The sequence below is a fragment of the Erinaceus europaeus genome, chromosome 1 (assembly GCF_950295315.1).
Source record: "Erinaceus europaeus chromosome 1, mEriEur2.1, whole genome shotgun sequence".
Lineage (NCBI taxonomy): Eukaryota > Metazoa > Chordata > Mammalia > Eulipotyphla > Erinaceidae > Erinaceus > Erinaceus europaeus.
This window is the reverse complement of record NC_080162.1, coordinates 117,262,699-117,278,684: the sequence shown is the minus strand read 5'-3', so window position 1 is coordinate 117,278,684 and position 15,986 is coordinate 117,262,699. Positions and strand designations below refer to the sequence as shown.

The 15,986-nt window shown below is 44.9% G+C and overlaps 1 protein-coding gene across 1 annotated transcript; it reads right to left on the bottom strand.

Annotated features, from left to right (window-relative positions):
• Positions 1 to 15,978, bottom strand: LOC103111481 (glutathione S-transferase theta-1-like). Its single transcript, XM_007520764.3, has 5 exons — positions 15,811 to 15,978; positions 12,574 to 12,661; positions 9,918 to 10,068; positions 647 to 823; positions 1 to 455 (listed from the first exon to the last, which is right to left on the bottom strand). Exons 1-5 carry the CDS (start codon positions 15,920 to 15,922, stop codon positions 261 to 263), a joined length of 723 nt encoding a protein of 240 aa, XP_007520826.1. The 5' UTR covers positions 15,923 to 15,978; the 3' UTR covers positions 1 to 260.
• Positions 15,979 to 15,986: the final 8 nt, after the last annotated feature.

The window sequence follows — 15,986 nt, the reverse complement described above, 5'->3', positions numbered from 1 at the left end:
AGAAGCTCAGGCTGAGCCTAGGTTTATTCTTCAAACTGAGAAATAAAATACAGTGATTAAAAGAGACAAGGTCTGGACATATCATTCTCATGTGGCTTTCAGACAGCTATGGAAGACAAGATGGGGAACAGAGATGGCCTGGGGAGCAGAGGGGCAGTGGGAGATGGGTACGCCCAGGCCTACGTCCCACAGGAACTGGAAATGAAAGTAATGATGCTTTATGAACTGTGAAGGGCAGTGTTAGAGTGAGACTTCCCAGTTCACTGGATCATGGCCAGCACCCTACACAGCAGCTTCTGCTTTATGGTGGGGTCTATGGGTGGACAATCCTTAGCCTTCATGATGACCTCGTGGGCTTCCCAGAAAAGGGCCTCCCCGACAGCCGCCTCCACGCGCTGGCGCCACGCAGCCAACGCTGGCCGCCCTTCAAAGATCTGGCAGCCAGCGCCTACAGGCTGTAGGGAGAAAGGGGTCAGACGGGTGAGACCAAGGATGACAGTAGTTGATCTGGGCGTCACAGAGCTTCAGAAAATGCTTTTATCATCTGAGCACAGTGCCATAGCCACGGAGGGGGTGTCGAGAGTAGGATTTTAGCAGCCACCCGGGCATTCCTGCCTAGCAGATCCAAGCTGCCCACCATACTCACATGCATCAGCTCTGTGATGGCCACCAGGTCTGCCAGGGAGATGTGAGCTCCTGCGATAAAGGCTTTGTTCTGGAGGAACTTGTCCTCAAACAGCTGTAGGGACTGATCCAGCTCTGCCATGGTGGCTGCCAGCATCTCAGGAGATACTGACTCGCCCAGGAAAACAGGGAACATCACCTGGTGGGTGGACAGGCAAAGAGGGGAGTCAGGGACCAGCATGGCAGGGGAGGGGGAACAACTGCCCCTTGGAGTTGCTTCCTGGTTCCATATACTATTTTTTCCCCACAGTCTGGTGAAGCCTACAGAGAAATTCCCAAAGAAGTCCTTTCCTACAAATATTACTGCTTCTGTGATTTCCAACTGGCTGAACCTTAGGAGCAGCTGACATTAGGACTCTGATCTCTTTGAGGATGACAAAAAGAGACTGAATAATTGGGTTCACATTTGGATGGGGGCTGATTTAAGGAGCTCTTTTCTTTCTTTTTAGTTTAATTTTTTAAAATATATTTATTTTCCCTTTTATTGCCCTTGTTTTTTATTGTTGTTGTTATTGATGTTGTTGTTGGGTAGGACAGAGAGAAATGGAGAGAGGAGGGGAAGACAGAAAGGGGGAGAAAAAGACAGACACCTGCAGACCTGCTTCACCGTTTGTGAAGCGACTCCCCTACAGGTGAGGTGCCAGGGGCTCAAACTCTGGTCCTTGCACTTTGCACAATGTGCGCTTTACCCACTGCACTACCGCCTGACCCCCTTTTCTTTTTATTTATTTTATTAGTGATTTAATAATGATTAACAAGATTGTATCTTTTTTTTCCCTTTTGTTACCCTTGCTGTTTAACATTGTTGTGGTTATTGATGTCATCATTGTTGTTGGCTAGGACAGAGAGAAATGGAGAGAGATGGGGAAGATAGGAGGAGAGAAAGATAGACACCTGCAGGCCTGCTTCACCGCCTGTGAAGCGACTCCCCTGCAGGTGGGGAGCTGGGGGCTCGAACCGGGATCCTTAAGCCGGTCCTTGCGTTTTGCGCCACGTGCGCTTAACCCACTGCACTACCGCCTGGCTCGATTGTATCTTTTTTTTATGGAGACAGAGAAGTTGAGAGAGAAGAGGAAAAGAGAGACAAGAGACGGGGCCAGGTGGTGGTGCACCCAGTTAAATGCACACAGTACCATGTGCAAAGACCCAGGTTCAAGCCCCAGTTCCCCACCTGCAGCAAGGATGCTTCACAAATAGTGAAGTAGCTCCACAGGTGTCTATCATTCTCTCTCCCTCTCTATCTCGCCCACGCCTCTTACTTTCTCTCTGCCCTATCAAATAAAATACAAAAGGGGGGGCATTAGGAACAGTGGATTTGTAGTGCTAGCACCAAGCCCCAGCAATAACCCTGGTGGCAAAAGAGGGGGGGGAGGGAGAGGGAAAGAGAGAGACCTGCAGCACTGCTGCACCCCTCAAGAAGCTTCCCCCTGCAGGTGGAAACCAAAGGCTTAAGCCTGAGTCCTTGTGTATAGTAATGTGTGCACTCAAACAAATACACCACTGCCTGGCCCCTAGAAGCTGTTTTCTTTTCTTTTAACATTTTAAATATTTATTTATTTATTTCCTTTTGTTGCCCTTGGTTTTTTTTTTCTTGTTGTTGTAGTTATTATTGTTGTTACTGATGTTGTCGTTGTTGGGTAGGACAGAGAGAAATGGAGAGAGGAGGGGAAGACAGAGAGGGGGAGAGAAAGTTAGACACCTGCAGACCTGCTTCACCACTTGTGAAATGACTCCCCTGCAGGTGGGGAACCGGGGGCTTGAACCGGGATCCTTACGCTGGTCCTTGAGTTTTGCGCCACCTGCACTTAACCTAACACTGCGTTATTGTCCGACTCCTAGAGTTGTTTTCTTATTAAAGATCTATTTGTTTATTTAAAAGAGTGAGACAGAGAAAGAGAGAGCCAGAGGAACACTCTAGCACACGTAATGCTAGGTATCAAACTTAGGACTTCATGTTCAAGAGTCTAATATCTTATGCATTGTGCCACCTCCTGGGCCACTATTTTATAACCTCATTCCACAGATATAAAAGTATCTATTATAAGCAATAACCTTGGTAGAAAAGAGAAAAAGGAGGAGGAGGAGGGTGAGGAGAAGAAGGAAATAAAAATGTATCTCCTGGAGGGGGAGATAGCATGATAATAAGTGCTCAGCATGTAGGAGTAGCGTTCCACCCCAGTCTCACTGCTTGGCATCTGAGACTGACACTGGATGGAAAGTGCTCCTTCAGAAGGGGCACAGAGGCCTCTCAGTTTAGGGGACCCTGCCTTGTCCTCCATCTCATTTATTATCTGTTTTGATTTCCCTTCTGCTCCAAGCTGGAGGTTCCAAATTTCTTGGGGCTTTAAAAAGTAATTAAAAAATTCTCTTTAAATTTTGGAGACCATGATAGGGTAAAAAAAAATCAATTCTGATTCTGAATAAAACCTAAATAGATTCTAAATTCTAAACAAAGTTCTGCCTGATAGCAACTCATATATTAGAATGCTACTAAAATGCATTCAGAACTGTGGTGGTGGGTGCAGCATAGAACTACGCCCTTATGAAACCACTAATCAAATTTATTTTTAACTAGTCATTAGAGCATGGAGGAGATTGCACAATGGTTATGCAAAAGAATTTCATGCCTGAAGATGGCGACTTGGAGGCAGCTGCTGGTATGAGCTCCGACAACAACTGATGGAAAGGGTAGGATACCTGGCAGGACGTCAGCAGGACGGTGAATGAGGGATCCTAAGTGTGACACCAAGGAGGTGACTATAGCTCAATTTGGGTTAGAAAACAGAAAGAAAAGAAAGAAAATTTTTTTATTTTTTCTGAAGCGCACCCCTCTCCCCCACCCTATAACCAGACCCCAGGGGCTGGAGACTGCTACTAGCAGGCTCCCCGCTGAGCTTTTTTCTTTACCAAGATTCCTGGCTCACCAGGGGTGTGATTCCAATCCTTTTCCTTTCTGATTCCCTTTGCTCTTTTTTTTTTTTTAATTTCTAAGTGGTTCAAGCACAATTGGAGTGGTAATATATCTGACCAATCAGAGCCTCACCCCACCTGGGAAAAACTACCTGGAGGTTGTTTGTTTGTTTTTTTTTTAACAATTGGCTGTCTTTGCTCAGGCTGCCTGAACCAATCGGGAGCCATGCAAGCTGCAGACTGACTGTTAGGGTTTTTTATTCTGTTTTATTTCATTAGTACTATTATATCTACATGTGTCCCTTTCCCCCCCCCTCCTTCAGGTTGACCAAAGTTAACTTTTAGTGTATTTTCCAATGCTAGGTGACTGGTTGTCCTATCCATTGTGAGAGGAACTTGTTTCACTCTACCTACCTCCTCTATCCACACCCCCCTCCCTCTGCCTAGCTAATTAAACAAATAAATAAAAAAAACCCTCTTTTCTTTTACTGCTCTTTTTTTTCTGTTTTTTTTTTCATTTTTTCTCATTCTTGTCTTCTTTTCTTCCTTCCTCCTTCTTCTGCTTTCTGAATTCACTGATACTCATTTGTGAATTATTTTAGGGAAGAAATCTGACTCAGAGTGGTCTCTGTTTGTGTGTATCTCTTCTCTACTTCCCTTTCTCCTCTTGCTACCCTTAGAATTTATAGTGGACATTAGATTTGCATAATTGTCTATTCTTGCTATCCCTTTTTTCCTTTCTCTTTCTTTCTCATTTAGATTTGGTTGCTATTCTTTCTTGGACTGGAGGCATTGTTCAGCTGACTGGTATTGGTTAAGCTGCTTCAATCTTTGCTTGAGTTACTATTGTAATTTCCGAGGTTGGTGACTGCATTTGTCATAAAGGTATTTAGTATAGCATGGCTTGTACTCAAAACACAACAACTGAATAACAGAACATAAAAATAAAAAACACATCAATAAAAAAATGAGCAAGAGCAAATAAAACTACTACTGCAATAAATGAAGACAGGAGCTCAGAAGAAACTACAAATCAGTCAGATGTAGCCATAGATAAGAAAACTATGCAAGCAAGAGTTAACTTAATAATCACAGAAATGAAGACAACTATGGAGGAAAGGGCTAGCAGAATTAGGAAAACAACAGATGAGACCCTCAAGGAAAATACTAGATACCTTGAGGTAATTAGAGAACTGAAAACTGAAATAGCTGAACTGAAGAAAGAAGCTGAGGGAAGGAAAAGCAGACTAACAGAAGCAGAAAAGAGAATTAGCCAGACAGAGGATAAGCTAGAGAAAACTAAGAAAGAGGTAAAAGAACTCAAAAAGAGATTGAGAGACACTGAAAACAACAACAGAGACATATGGGATGATCTCAAAAGAAGTAACATTCATATAATTGGCCTGCCAGAGGAAGAAAGAGAGGAAGGGGAAGTAAACATTCTAGAGGAAATTATAGAAGAAAACTTCCAAGACCTGAACAACAGAAAGGACATTAAGATTCAAGAGGCCCAGAGAGTCCCAAACAGAATCAACCCAGACCTGAAGACACCAAGACACATCATAGTTACAATGAAAAGAAGTAAGGATAAAGAAAGGATCCTAAAGGCTGCAAGAGAAAAACAAAAAGTCACATACAGGGGAAAACCGATAAGACTATCAGCAGACCTCTCCACTCAAACTCTAAAAGCCAGAAGAGAATGACAATATATCTATCTAGCCCTGAATGAAAAAGGGTTTCAACCAAGGATAATATATCCTGCTAGACTTTCATTCAAACTAGATGGAGGTATCAAAACCTTCTCAGACAGACAACAGTTAAAGGAGGCAACCATCACCAAGCCTGCCCTGAAAGAGGTTCTAAAAGACCTTTTATAAACAAGAACATCACTATAATACTTGCAGTATATCAGAACAAATAAAAAATTGTTGAATAATGGCACTATAATACATTAAATCCATAATATCAATGGCTTAAACTAACCCATCAAAAGGCACAGAGGATGGATCAGAAAACATAACCCAACCATATGTGGCATGCAAGAATCCTACCTGACCCAACAAGGCAAACACAGACTTAAAGTGAAAGGATAGAAAACTATCATACAGGCCAATGGACCACAAGAAAAGGCAGGAAAAGCCATTCTCATCTTTGACACAATAGATTTTAAATTAAATAAAGTAATAAAAGATAAGGCCATTACATAATGATCAGAGGATCAATAAGCCAAGAAGACTTAACAATTATTAACATCTATGAACCTAATGAGGGACCATCTAAATACATCAAACACCTACTGAAAGAACTACAAAAATACATCAATAGTAATACAATATTAGTGGGAGACTTTAACACCCCACTCTTACACTTAGACAGATCAACAAAGCAGAGAATCAACAAAGAAAAAAGAGAATTAAATGAAGAGATGGACAGACTAGACCTCCTGGACATTTTCAGAGTTCTTCACCCCAAAAAAACGGAATACATATTCTATTCAAATCCATACAAAACATACTCAAGGATAGACCACATGTTAGGCCACAAAGACAGCATCAACAAATTCAAGAGCATTGAAATCATCCCAAGTATCTTCTCAAACCACAGTGGAATAAAGCTAATATTTAACAACAAACAGAAAATTACTAAAAGACACAGAATTTGGAAAGTAAACAACATACTGCTTAAGAACCACTGGTTCAGAGAGACACTCAAGCAAGAAATTCAAATGTTCCTGGAAACAAATGAAAATGAAGACACAAGCTATCAAAATATTTGGGACACAGTAAGGCAGTGTTGAGAGGGAAACTCATAGCCATACAATCACATGTTAAAGAACAAAAAAAGCTCAAATAAACGACCTTACTGCATACCTTAAGGACTTAGAGGAAGAGGAACAAAGGAACCTAAAGCAACCAGAAAGACAGAAATCACTAAAATTAGAGCAGAAATAAACAACATCAAAAATAAGAGATCCATACAAAAGATCAATGAAGCCAAATGTTGGTTCTTTGAAAAATTAAACAAGATTGACAAGCCCCTAGCCAGACTCACTAAGAAAAAGGGAGGGGGGAAGAACACTCAAATTAATAGAATTATAAATGACAGAGGAGATATCACAACTGACACCACAGAAATCCAGAAAATCATGCGAAACTTCTATGAAGAACTATACGCCACCAAGCTAGAAAATCTGGAAGAAATGGAAGAATTCCTACAAACATATGCCTTTCCAAAACTGAACCAAGAAGAACTACAAAACCTAAATACACCAACCACAGACAAAGAAATCGAAACAGTTCTATGCAGCTATCAAGAACAATGAACCCACCTTCTCTGACCCATCTTGGACAGAGCTAGAAGGAATTATGTTAAGTGAACTAAGTCAGAAAGTTAAAGATGAGTATGGGATGATCCCACTCATCAACAGAAGCTGACTTAGAAGATCTGAAAGGGAAACTAAAAGCAGGACCTGATCAAATTGTAAGTAGGGCACCAAAGTAAAAACCCAGTGGTGAGGGGTAGACATGTAGCTTCCTGGGCCAGTGGGGGGTGGGAGTGGGCGGGAGGGATGGGCCACGGTCCTTTGGTGATGGGAATGGTGTTTATGTACACTCCTAGCAAAATGTAGACATATAAATCAGTAGTTAATTAATATGAGAGGGGGAAATCAATTGTATGTCTCAAAGGTTCTCAAAAGACAAACTTGAATCTTTTAAATAGATAGGCTACATATTTGATATGCGGACTCTCTCAAAAGCCTAGACCAAGTAGATTAGAAGCTTCCAATAGCACAGCTATATACAAGATACTGGGTACTGTACAGCAAACCATAACAAAGGGACTTTTCAAAGTTAACCCTATTAACAAATAATGTGATGATAATATTAACTATTGATTGTCTTTTTGAACCCTAAGACAGCAGGAACCTCACATCTTCACTATAGAGCCCCTACTTCCCTCAGTCCTGGCACCCTTGGATAGGGCCCACTTTCCCGTATGCATCTCCCAATCCAAACCAAATAATATTGCATCCGCCGATCACAACCTAACCAAAGCAACGATTGCCATCTCAACATGCTTCACCTCAGACTGTATCCAGAGACTTCACGTGTGGAATGACAACCCTTCAGCTTCATTACTCGGGTGAGACCTTTCCTTTAATAGTACACTCTAATTTCATCTCAGGTAGTTCACTTTCTAACAAAGCCCCATAACCTAGACATACAACAGTTTCTGTGAGAGAGAGCTTATGTTCACACGTATCCATAAACTACTGCAAAATATATACCTGAAAGCAGGATTACACTAGAGTTTGCAGTGAGTACCTCCCTAACACTTCCTCTCCACTATTCCAAACTTGGGATCCATGATGGCTCAACAAATTGTTTGGCTTTGTATATTAACTCTCTTTTCAATCACCAGGTTCCAGATGCCACCAGGATGCTGACTAGGCTTCCCTGGATTGAAGACCCCACCAATGTGTCCTGGAGCTCAGATTCCCCAGAGACACACCTTACTAGGGAAAGAGAGAGGCAGACTGGGAGTATGGACCGACCAGTCAACGCCCATGTTCAGCGGGGAAGCAATTACAGAAGCCAGACCCTCTACCTTCTGCAACCCTCAACGACCCTGGGTCCATGCTCCCAGAGGGCTAGAGAATGGGAAGGCTATCATGGGAGAGGGTGGGTTATGGGGACTGGGTGGTGGGAATTGTGTGGAGTTGTACCCCTCCTACCTTATGCCTTTGTTCACTAATCCTTTCTTAAATAAAAAATTAAAAAATAAAAAAATAAAAAAAAATAAAATAATAAAAAAAAAAAAAAGAAATCGAAACAGTTAAGATTAAGAATCTCCCCAACAACAAAAGTCCTGGACCAGATGGCTTCACAAATGAATTCTACAAGACCTTCAGGAAACAGTTAATACCCATACTTCTAAAGCTTTTCCACAAGTTCGAAGAAACAGCAACACTCCCTTCCACCTTCTATGAAGTCAACATCACCCTGATACCAAAAGGAGATAGGGACACAGCAAAAAAAGGAAAACTACAAACCAATATCTCTGATGAACATAGATGCCAAAATATTAAACAAGATCTTGGCCAACTGGATACAACAGTATATCAAAAAGATTGTTCATCACAACCATGTAGGATTTATCCCAGGAATGCAAGGCTGGTTCAACATACATAAGTCAATCAATGTCTTTCACCACATCAATAAAAGCAAAGCCAAAAATCACATGATTATCTCAACAGATCCAGAGAAAGCCTTTGACAAAATCCAACACCCATTCATGCTCAAAACTCTACAAAAAATGGGAATAGACGAGAAATTCCTCAAGATAGTGGAATCCATATATAGCAAACCTACAGCCAACATCATACTCAATGGACAGAAGCTGAAAGCTTCTTTGGTGCTGTGATATCTCTCTCTTTCTACCTAAGGTGGGGGGAAGAAAGAAAGAAAAAAAGTATTGGGTGTAGGCAGTGATACACCTGGTTAAGCACACATAGTATGAAGTGCAAGCACCGGTGCAAGAATCCCAGTGGGGGGAGGGGGCTCGCTTCACAAACAGTGAAGCAGGTCTGCAGATGTCTATCTTTCTCTCCCACTCTTTATCTCCCCTTCCTCTCTCATTTTTTCTCTATTCTATCCAATAAAAAATGCAAAGAAAAAAATGGCTCCAGAAGCAGTGGATTTGTAGTGTGGGTACCAAGCCTTAATAATAATCCTGGAGGGAAAAAAAGAAAAAAAAAGTATTTATAGGGGGGAAAAATGGACCAAATAAAATAGAAACTGCAAAGAACGAAATTTCTAAAAATGAAAAATTCATTTCTCAAATAAAGAATGTTTTAGATGGTACATTAGAAGAATCAAAGCCAAGTCAAAGTTAGAAGTCAAGGAAATGGTGCTATGATTATGCAAGAGATTTTCATACTTGTTACTCTTAGGTCAGGTTCAGTCCCTAGAACCATCATAAACCAGAACTGAGCAGGGTTCCATGAAATAAATAAAAAAATACAAAAGTCAAGCAGTCCAGAAAATAACTCATATGATAGAGAGCAGAATTTGTATGCCTGAAGGCCCCAGTTTGATACCCAGCACAGCGTCTGCCATCTGGCAGAGTGGTGATTTGCCTTCTCTGTCTCTATCCTGATCTCTCTCATTTTATTGAGCTGATTTTGACTTCTGACTTAAAAAAAAAAAAAGATGCGCTTGTGTGATACACACACACACTTTCACATCAAAGAGAAAGAAGTCAAAGTACCAATCTGGTCCTTTTGGGGTTCTGCCCTCACTGCTCCCCCACTGGGTCCTCACCTTATGCCACAAGATCCGGAGACAGTTTCTCCGCAGAGTCATGTGCTGCCATGCCAGGTACTCATCCACACGGGCACGGGCCTGCAGCTCCTGAGGGTACCAGTGATCAGGTACCTTATACTTGTGGGTCAGGTAGAGCAGGATGGCCACGCTGCAGAGAGGAGAGAATATGACAGGTGGAGTACGGGACTCCCGGTGCACAGTCCTTTTTTTTAACCATAACACCATCAGCTCTGGCTTATAGTGAGGCGAGGGATTGAACCTGGGACTTTAGAGCTTCAGGCATGAGTCTCCTTGCATAACAATTACACTACCTAACCCCACCCCAGAGTCCCTTTTTTAACCTTCTGGACCATGTGCCAAGGTTATCTATCTCAGTGACCAGAAAATCAGGCATAAAATAGTGAAGAGGCTGGGGACCAGGTGGTGGCACACCAACTTAAGTGCACACAGTTTGAAGTGCAAGGACCTGCTCAAGGATCTGGGTTCAAGGCTCCTGGCTCCCCATCTGCAACAGGGATGCTTCACAAGTGGTGAAGCAAGTCTGCGGGTATCTGTCTTTCTCTCCCTCTTTATTATCTCCCTTCCTCTCTTAATTTCTGTCTTATCCAATAAAATGGGGGGAAAAAAGGCCACCAGGAGCAGTGGATTTGTAGTGCTGGCACTGAGTTACAGCAATAACCCTTGAGACAAAGCAAAAAAAAAAAAAAAAAAACAGTAAAGGGATTTTCCCAGAGCACATGGCCTTTAATGGCAGAGCCAAGTGTTTTTCTGAGTAATTTTTTTGATTAATACCAAGCACTATCAGGCAGAATCTCATAACAGAGCACCCCACCAATAACTAGGTCAGAGAGCTTCCAAGAGGAAGTGGCATGAAAGCTGAGTTTACAGCTCAGTTCTATCCAGTCTGCACCAACTCTCATCTAGAGTCAGGCCAGCCTCTGATGGCTTGAACAGACCTCCTGTCATTCCTGTTCTCTCTAAGCACCCTGGAGGAAACACTGGGGAAGAGGGAATGTTAGGACCATGGGACAGCAGAGCACTCACCCCCAGAGCTATTTTCCTGTCCTGGTTTATGAGGACTAACCATAGTGTTGGGAGAGGGACACAACTGGGAAAGCACTGGAGATGCATAAATCTGTAGGCACAAGAAGGCTTTCAGGAGTGGGGGGTAACCACTGGACACCCCAGGGAAAGGAGCAGAAAATCTGTTTTCCAGTTTCCCATGGTCCCTGTTAGAAATCCTGCACCTGGAGCAGGAGAAATAGCACAATAGTTCTGCAAAGAAACTCTCATGCCCAAGCCTTCAGAGTCCCAGGTTCAATCCCTCTGCATCACCAGAAGCCAGAGCTGAGCTGTGCTCTGATAAAAATAAATAAAATTATTAATATTAACAAGTAAATAAACCCTGCATCCAAACTCAAGTTTAACAGCTCAGTTCTCTGTACAAGTAGCCTTGGCACTCTTATTCCAGCTAGTTAATTGTTCCACCTACCTCTGAGGAAGGCTGCAGGTCCCTGGGAGTCATAGAGCATCCCCCAAGGGGGAGAGAAGAGACCGAGTAACTGGGAGAGTACACACTGGCCCTGGCAGACATCCGTGAATCCTGCACCACACTGGACAATACAAGGACTCGGACAGTTGGGGGAGTAAGACAGAATGGCCCTGGAAAACTGTCTGAGGAAACCATTGGAATGCATCCCTTTGAAGCTGCAGAGATGAGTCCTAAAGATTCCTCATGTTGCTCCTTGGGTGATGAAAGGGAAAGAACTGGGAGACGGTCTGGCCTTTGTTAAAAGGGTTTCCACTTTAGAGGCCAGCAAGTGACTCACACAGTAATATATACCATGTTCGAGGACCTGGGTTTGAGCCCTAGGGCACAAGATGGGAGTACCTGTAGGCAGTGTTTCGTGAGCACTGGAGTGGTGCTCCTCTCTCTCTCTCCCCCCTCCTCCCTCCCCTTATCTAGGGGAAAGAAATAAATGACTTCTGAGAATGGTGGAGTTGTGCAGGCACTGAGCCCCATCAAAAATCTGGTTGGAAGGCAGAGGAGAGAGCACAATGGTTCTGCAACAGACTTTCATGCCTGATGCTCTACTGTTGGAAGTTCAATCCCTGGCACCACCATAAACCAGAGCTGAGAAGTGCTCTGATCTCTCTCACTGTCTTTCTCTATGTCTCTAATTAAAACAAATTAATTTTTAAATCCTGGTGGAGAAGAGAAAAAGGAGGAGGAGAAGAAGAATGGGCAGCTTTCCCTTCCTGTGATTTGTTGAGGTGTAAAACTCAGGGGAACCTTAGCTTAGCATAGAGCTAATGGGTAGCCTAGCCACCCCTGGCCCATCTCAAAGCAAGACTGGTCTGATAACTGTTCCTATGGGATGGGGTTGGGTGAGATGGAGTAGTGAAGTTATGTCTCCTCTTCTTTGCACCTCTGCACCAGGGTACTCTCACCAACAGCCACAGGACTGACACAGAAGTGAAAAAGTGGCTTGCCTTCCCCCTTCTCTGTGAACTACAGTGGGCCTGGGTTCCAGCCCTTGTCTACGTGATGTTGGGCAAAAGCCCCTTCACCTCTGATGACATCAGTTTGTTGTCTACAAAACATTTAGGACAGGATGATAGCAGCCCCTAGAGGAGGGGGTCTCCCAGTTACCTCTCAGTCAAAATGAAGTCCTCATCTTTCAAGGCAGGGAGCTTCTTCAAGGGGTTCACCTGGGCAAAGGCATCGCTGAGGTGCTGAGCTGTAGAAAAGCATTGTGGGTGCTAGGAAGAAGACACCGGGCCCTGTCTGGCCTGTGTCCACTCCCTGCAGAGTCCAGCCAAGTCCACAGCCCTTCTCCAGCCCACAGCTCCTCACCTCCATGGCAAAGCTTGGTGAGGTCACTGCGACAGGAAGAGTAGCTGCTCTGTCACATGGTGAGTCTCCCTGAGCTTAACTTCCCCCAGCCTACCTATCAGCAACAGAACTCAAAATGGGCCAGTCAAGGAGGCCTGTCCTTTCCTGAACCTGCCCATGAAACCCACTACTATGTTTCCATCACCAGCATCATGGTCTCACATTCTAGGTATCCCAAGCAGAGACAAGGTGGTTGGTCACCTAAGAACAGCTTTCAAGGGGCAGGGCAGTGGTACACCCAGTTAAGCGCATAGTATACTAAACACAAGGACCCACACAAGGATCTGGGTTTGAGCCCCTACTCTCCACCTGCAGGGGGTCACTTCACAAGCAGCAAAGCAGATCTGCAGTTGTCTATCTTTCTCTCTCCCTCTCTATCTCCCCTCCCCTCTCAATTTCTCTCTGTCCTGTCCAATAAAATATGGAAAAAAAAAAAAAAAGAGCAGTTTGTAGTGGTGCTCTGTGATAACCTTGGAGGCAAGAGAGAAAATAGTTTTGACTTCTTACATCACCTCTTTCCTTGTCACCAAATACAGAGAGGTGACCTTTTCTTGGTGTCTACTTGCTATCTCTTCTTCTGTCCCCTTGCACACCCTCTTGGTTATTGGGGATATCCAAGTTGACCTGGCCTTTAGGCTCTCCTGGAACTGGAATTATTCTTGTCCCATCCAGAGTCATCAAAAGGTATAATTCAGTGTCTCTCTGTATCCTGGCTTTTTGGGCGCTCCTCTGAGAAGTTTCTGCTCCCAAAGATGCAGCCAGAGGGGACTTTCTGAAGGACATGTAAGTGTCATCACTGCCGTGTTCACCAACCTTTGGTGGCTCACCATCAGCCCAGGATTAGATGGAAACTCCTACAAATCATACTCCCAATTGCTTTAAGCCTACAACCATGACCACAACTGTTTAGCCTTCCTTCTAACTCCCTTCAGAATGTTCCTTCACAAAAGAAACTCTCTCCTCCTCTCCTAGTCAAACACACCTTCCACTGAACCCCTCTATTTGATATTTCAAGTCGCTCCTGCCCCCAAGTTCTGCAGAGGTAACCTCTGGGCAGCACAAGTAGCCAGTCCCCAGGGAAGGCTGGAAGGAGGTGGCACTCTGGCAGAGACACAAAGGCAGGGAGTGGAGGGTCTGCAGAGATGGAAGAGCTAGGTGGAAGATAGTCAAGAGAGCCAGAGAGACAGCATAATGTTATGCAAAAGATTTTCATCCCTAAGGCTCTGAAGTCTCAGGTTTAATCCTCAGCACCACCAAATCCCCAGCTGCAGCTTTTCTGTCCACCCCATCTCTCCTCCAGTCTTCATCACCCTGCCCCTTCATTCAGCCTCAGCTAAGGCTGACAGAGTAGGTCTGGTGGGTTCAAGGTCTCTGAACTGTGGATCCCCCTGTGATGACTCTGTGGATTACAAGGTAATGACCACACCAAAATCCAGAGCTGAGCAGGAGAGAGGGAGAGAGAGACTTAGCCAAGACCATCTCAACTTGCTTACTATATCTTCCTCCCACTCCACCCCCCACACATATACCCCAATATTAGGCTGCAGGATTCTAGCTGGGTCCATGGCATCTCGGGGAATCTGTCAGAGAAATGAACTTTCTTACAAAGACAGAACTCTTCATTTGCGCGCGCGCGCGCACACACACACACACACACACACACACACACACACAGACACACATGCATCCAGTAGCTCTCCTGCTCCCACCATACCTGTGGGGTACCTCCTCTCATCTCCAGGCAAACAGTTAATGGTATTTATATGCTTGTCCCATGTTTGGGAGCTACTCTCTGCCCTACACCAGCTTTCTAGCCCTATTTTTAATTCTGACAGCATCTTCCCATACAATATTTTTAGTCTACCTGCATGTTAGCTATTGGGCTCAGGCAAAAATTACTGAAGTTATATGCCCCTTGAAACATACCTAAAATAGACTTCCTTGCTTCTTCCCACCCTAAAATCCCTATTGTCACCTGCTCTATTCCTATTTTCTGGTTCCTATTTATTAAGCTTTTTGTCCTGCCTCATAACTTACTGCCTTCCAGCCACCAAGTTGCAGGTGCTGCTATGACACCATCCTGACTTCCCTGGGTAGATGACCTCCCCAATGTGTCCTGGAACCACATCTCTCCAGAGCCCTGCCCCACTAGGGAAAGATAGAAACAGGCTGGGGGTATGGATCCACCTGTCAACACCAATGTCCAGCAGAGAAGCAATTACAGAAGCCAGCTCTGCCCCCTCCTGTACCCCAAAAAGAATTTAGGTCTGTACTCCCAGAGGAATAAAGAATAGGGAAACTTCCAACGGAGGGGATGGAATATGGAACTCTGGTGGTAGGAACTGTGTGGAACTGTACCCGTTATCTTGGATTCTTGATAACAATCATTAAATCACTAATGAGAGATTAAGAGGGAGAGGAAGAGGGAAGGAGAGGGGAGGGGGAGAGGGAGGCAGGAAGAGTGGGAGAGGGAGGGGGAAAGGTAGAGGAAGAGGGGAGATGGGGAGGGGGCTGGGAGAAAAGGGAGAGGGGTTGGGAAGAGAGGGAGAAGGGGACGGGGAGAGAGGATGGGGAGAGGGGGATGGGGCGAGGGAGAGAAGGGGGAGAGGGAGGGGGAAAGGAGGATGGAAAGAGAGAGAAGGAGATGGGGAGAGGGAGAGGCAGTGGACTGCGTCTGTGCAGAATTGGACTCCAAAGTCAAATATCCCTCCGGAGCAGAATGTCGGCAACCGGGTACCCTCTGTTCCGGTCTCTGCCATGGAGCCTGCACCTCTTCTCCTTCGGTCTCCTAGCCCCACAGCAGGCGGCACACTTCTCTGAGCCCCCATCTCTCCTCCGCTCCTCGTGTCCCGCTCCTTCAGCCTGGCGGAGGCTCCCCTCTCCCAGCGAGGAGCGCAGGGAAAAAGGACGGATGGAGAGAAGGGCTCCTTCCACGAACCTTGGCCTCCCTGTTCCTTCCTGATCTCTCGGACCCACAGCCCTGCCCGGACCCACCATTGAGCAGCTCCACGGTGCGCAGCTCGAACGGGATGCGGTTCTTCTTGGCGAAGATGTAGACGGCGCGGCAGGGCTGGGACAGCAGGTCCAGGTAGAGCTCCAGGCCCATGGCGACCCGAGACAATCTGCGAAGTCTGGGCTGGGAGGCCCAGCACGGCCAGGAGGCGTGGCCA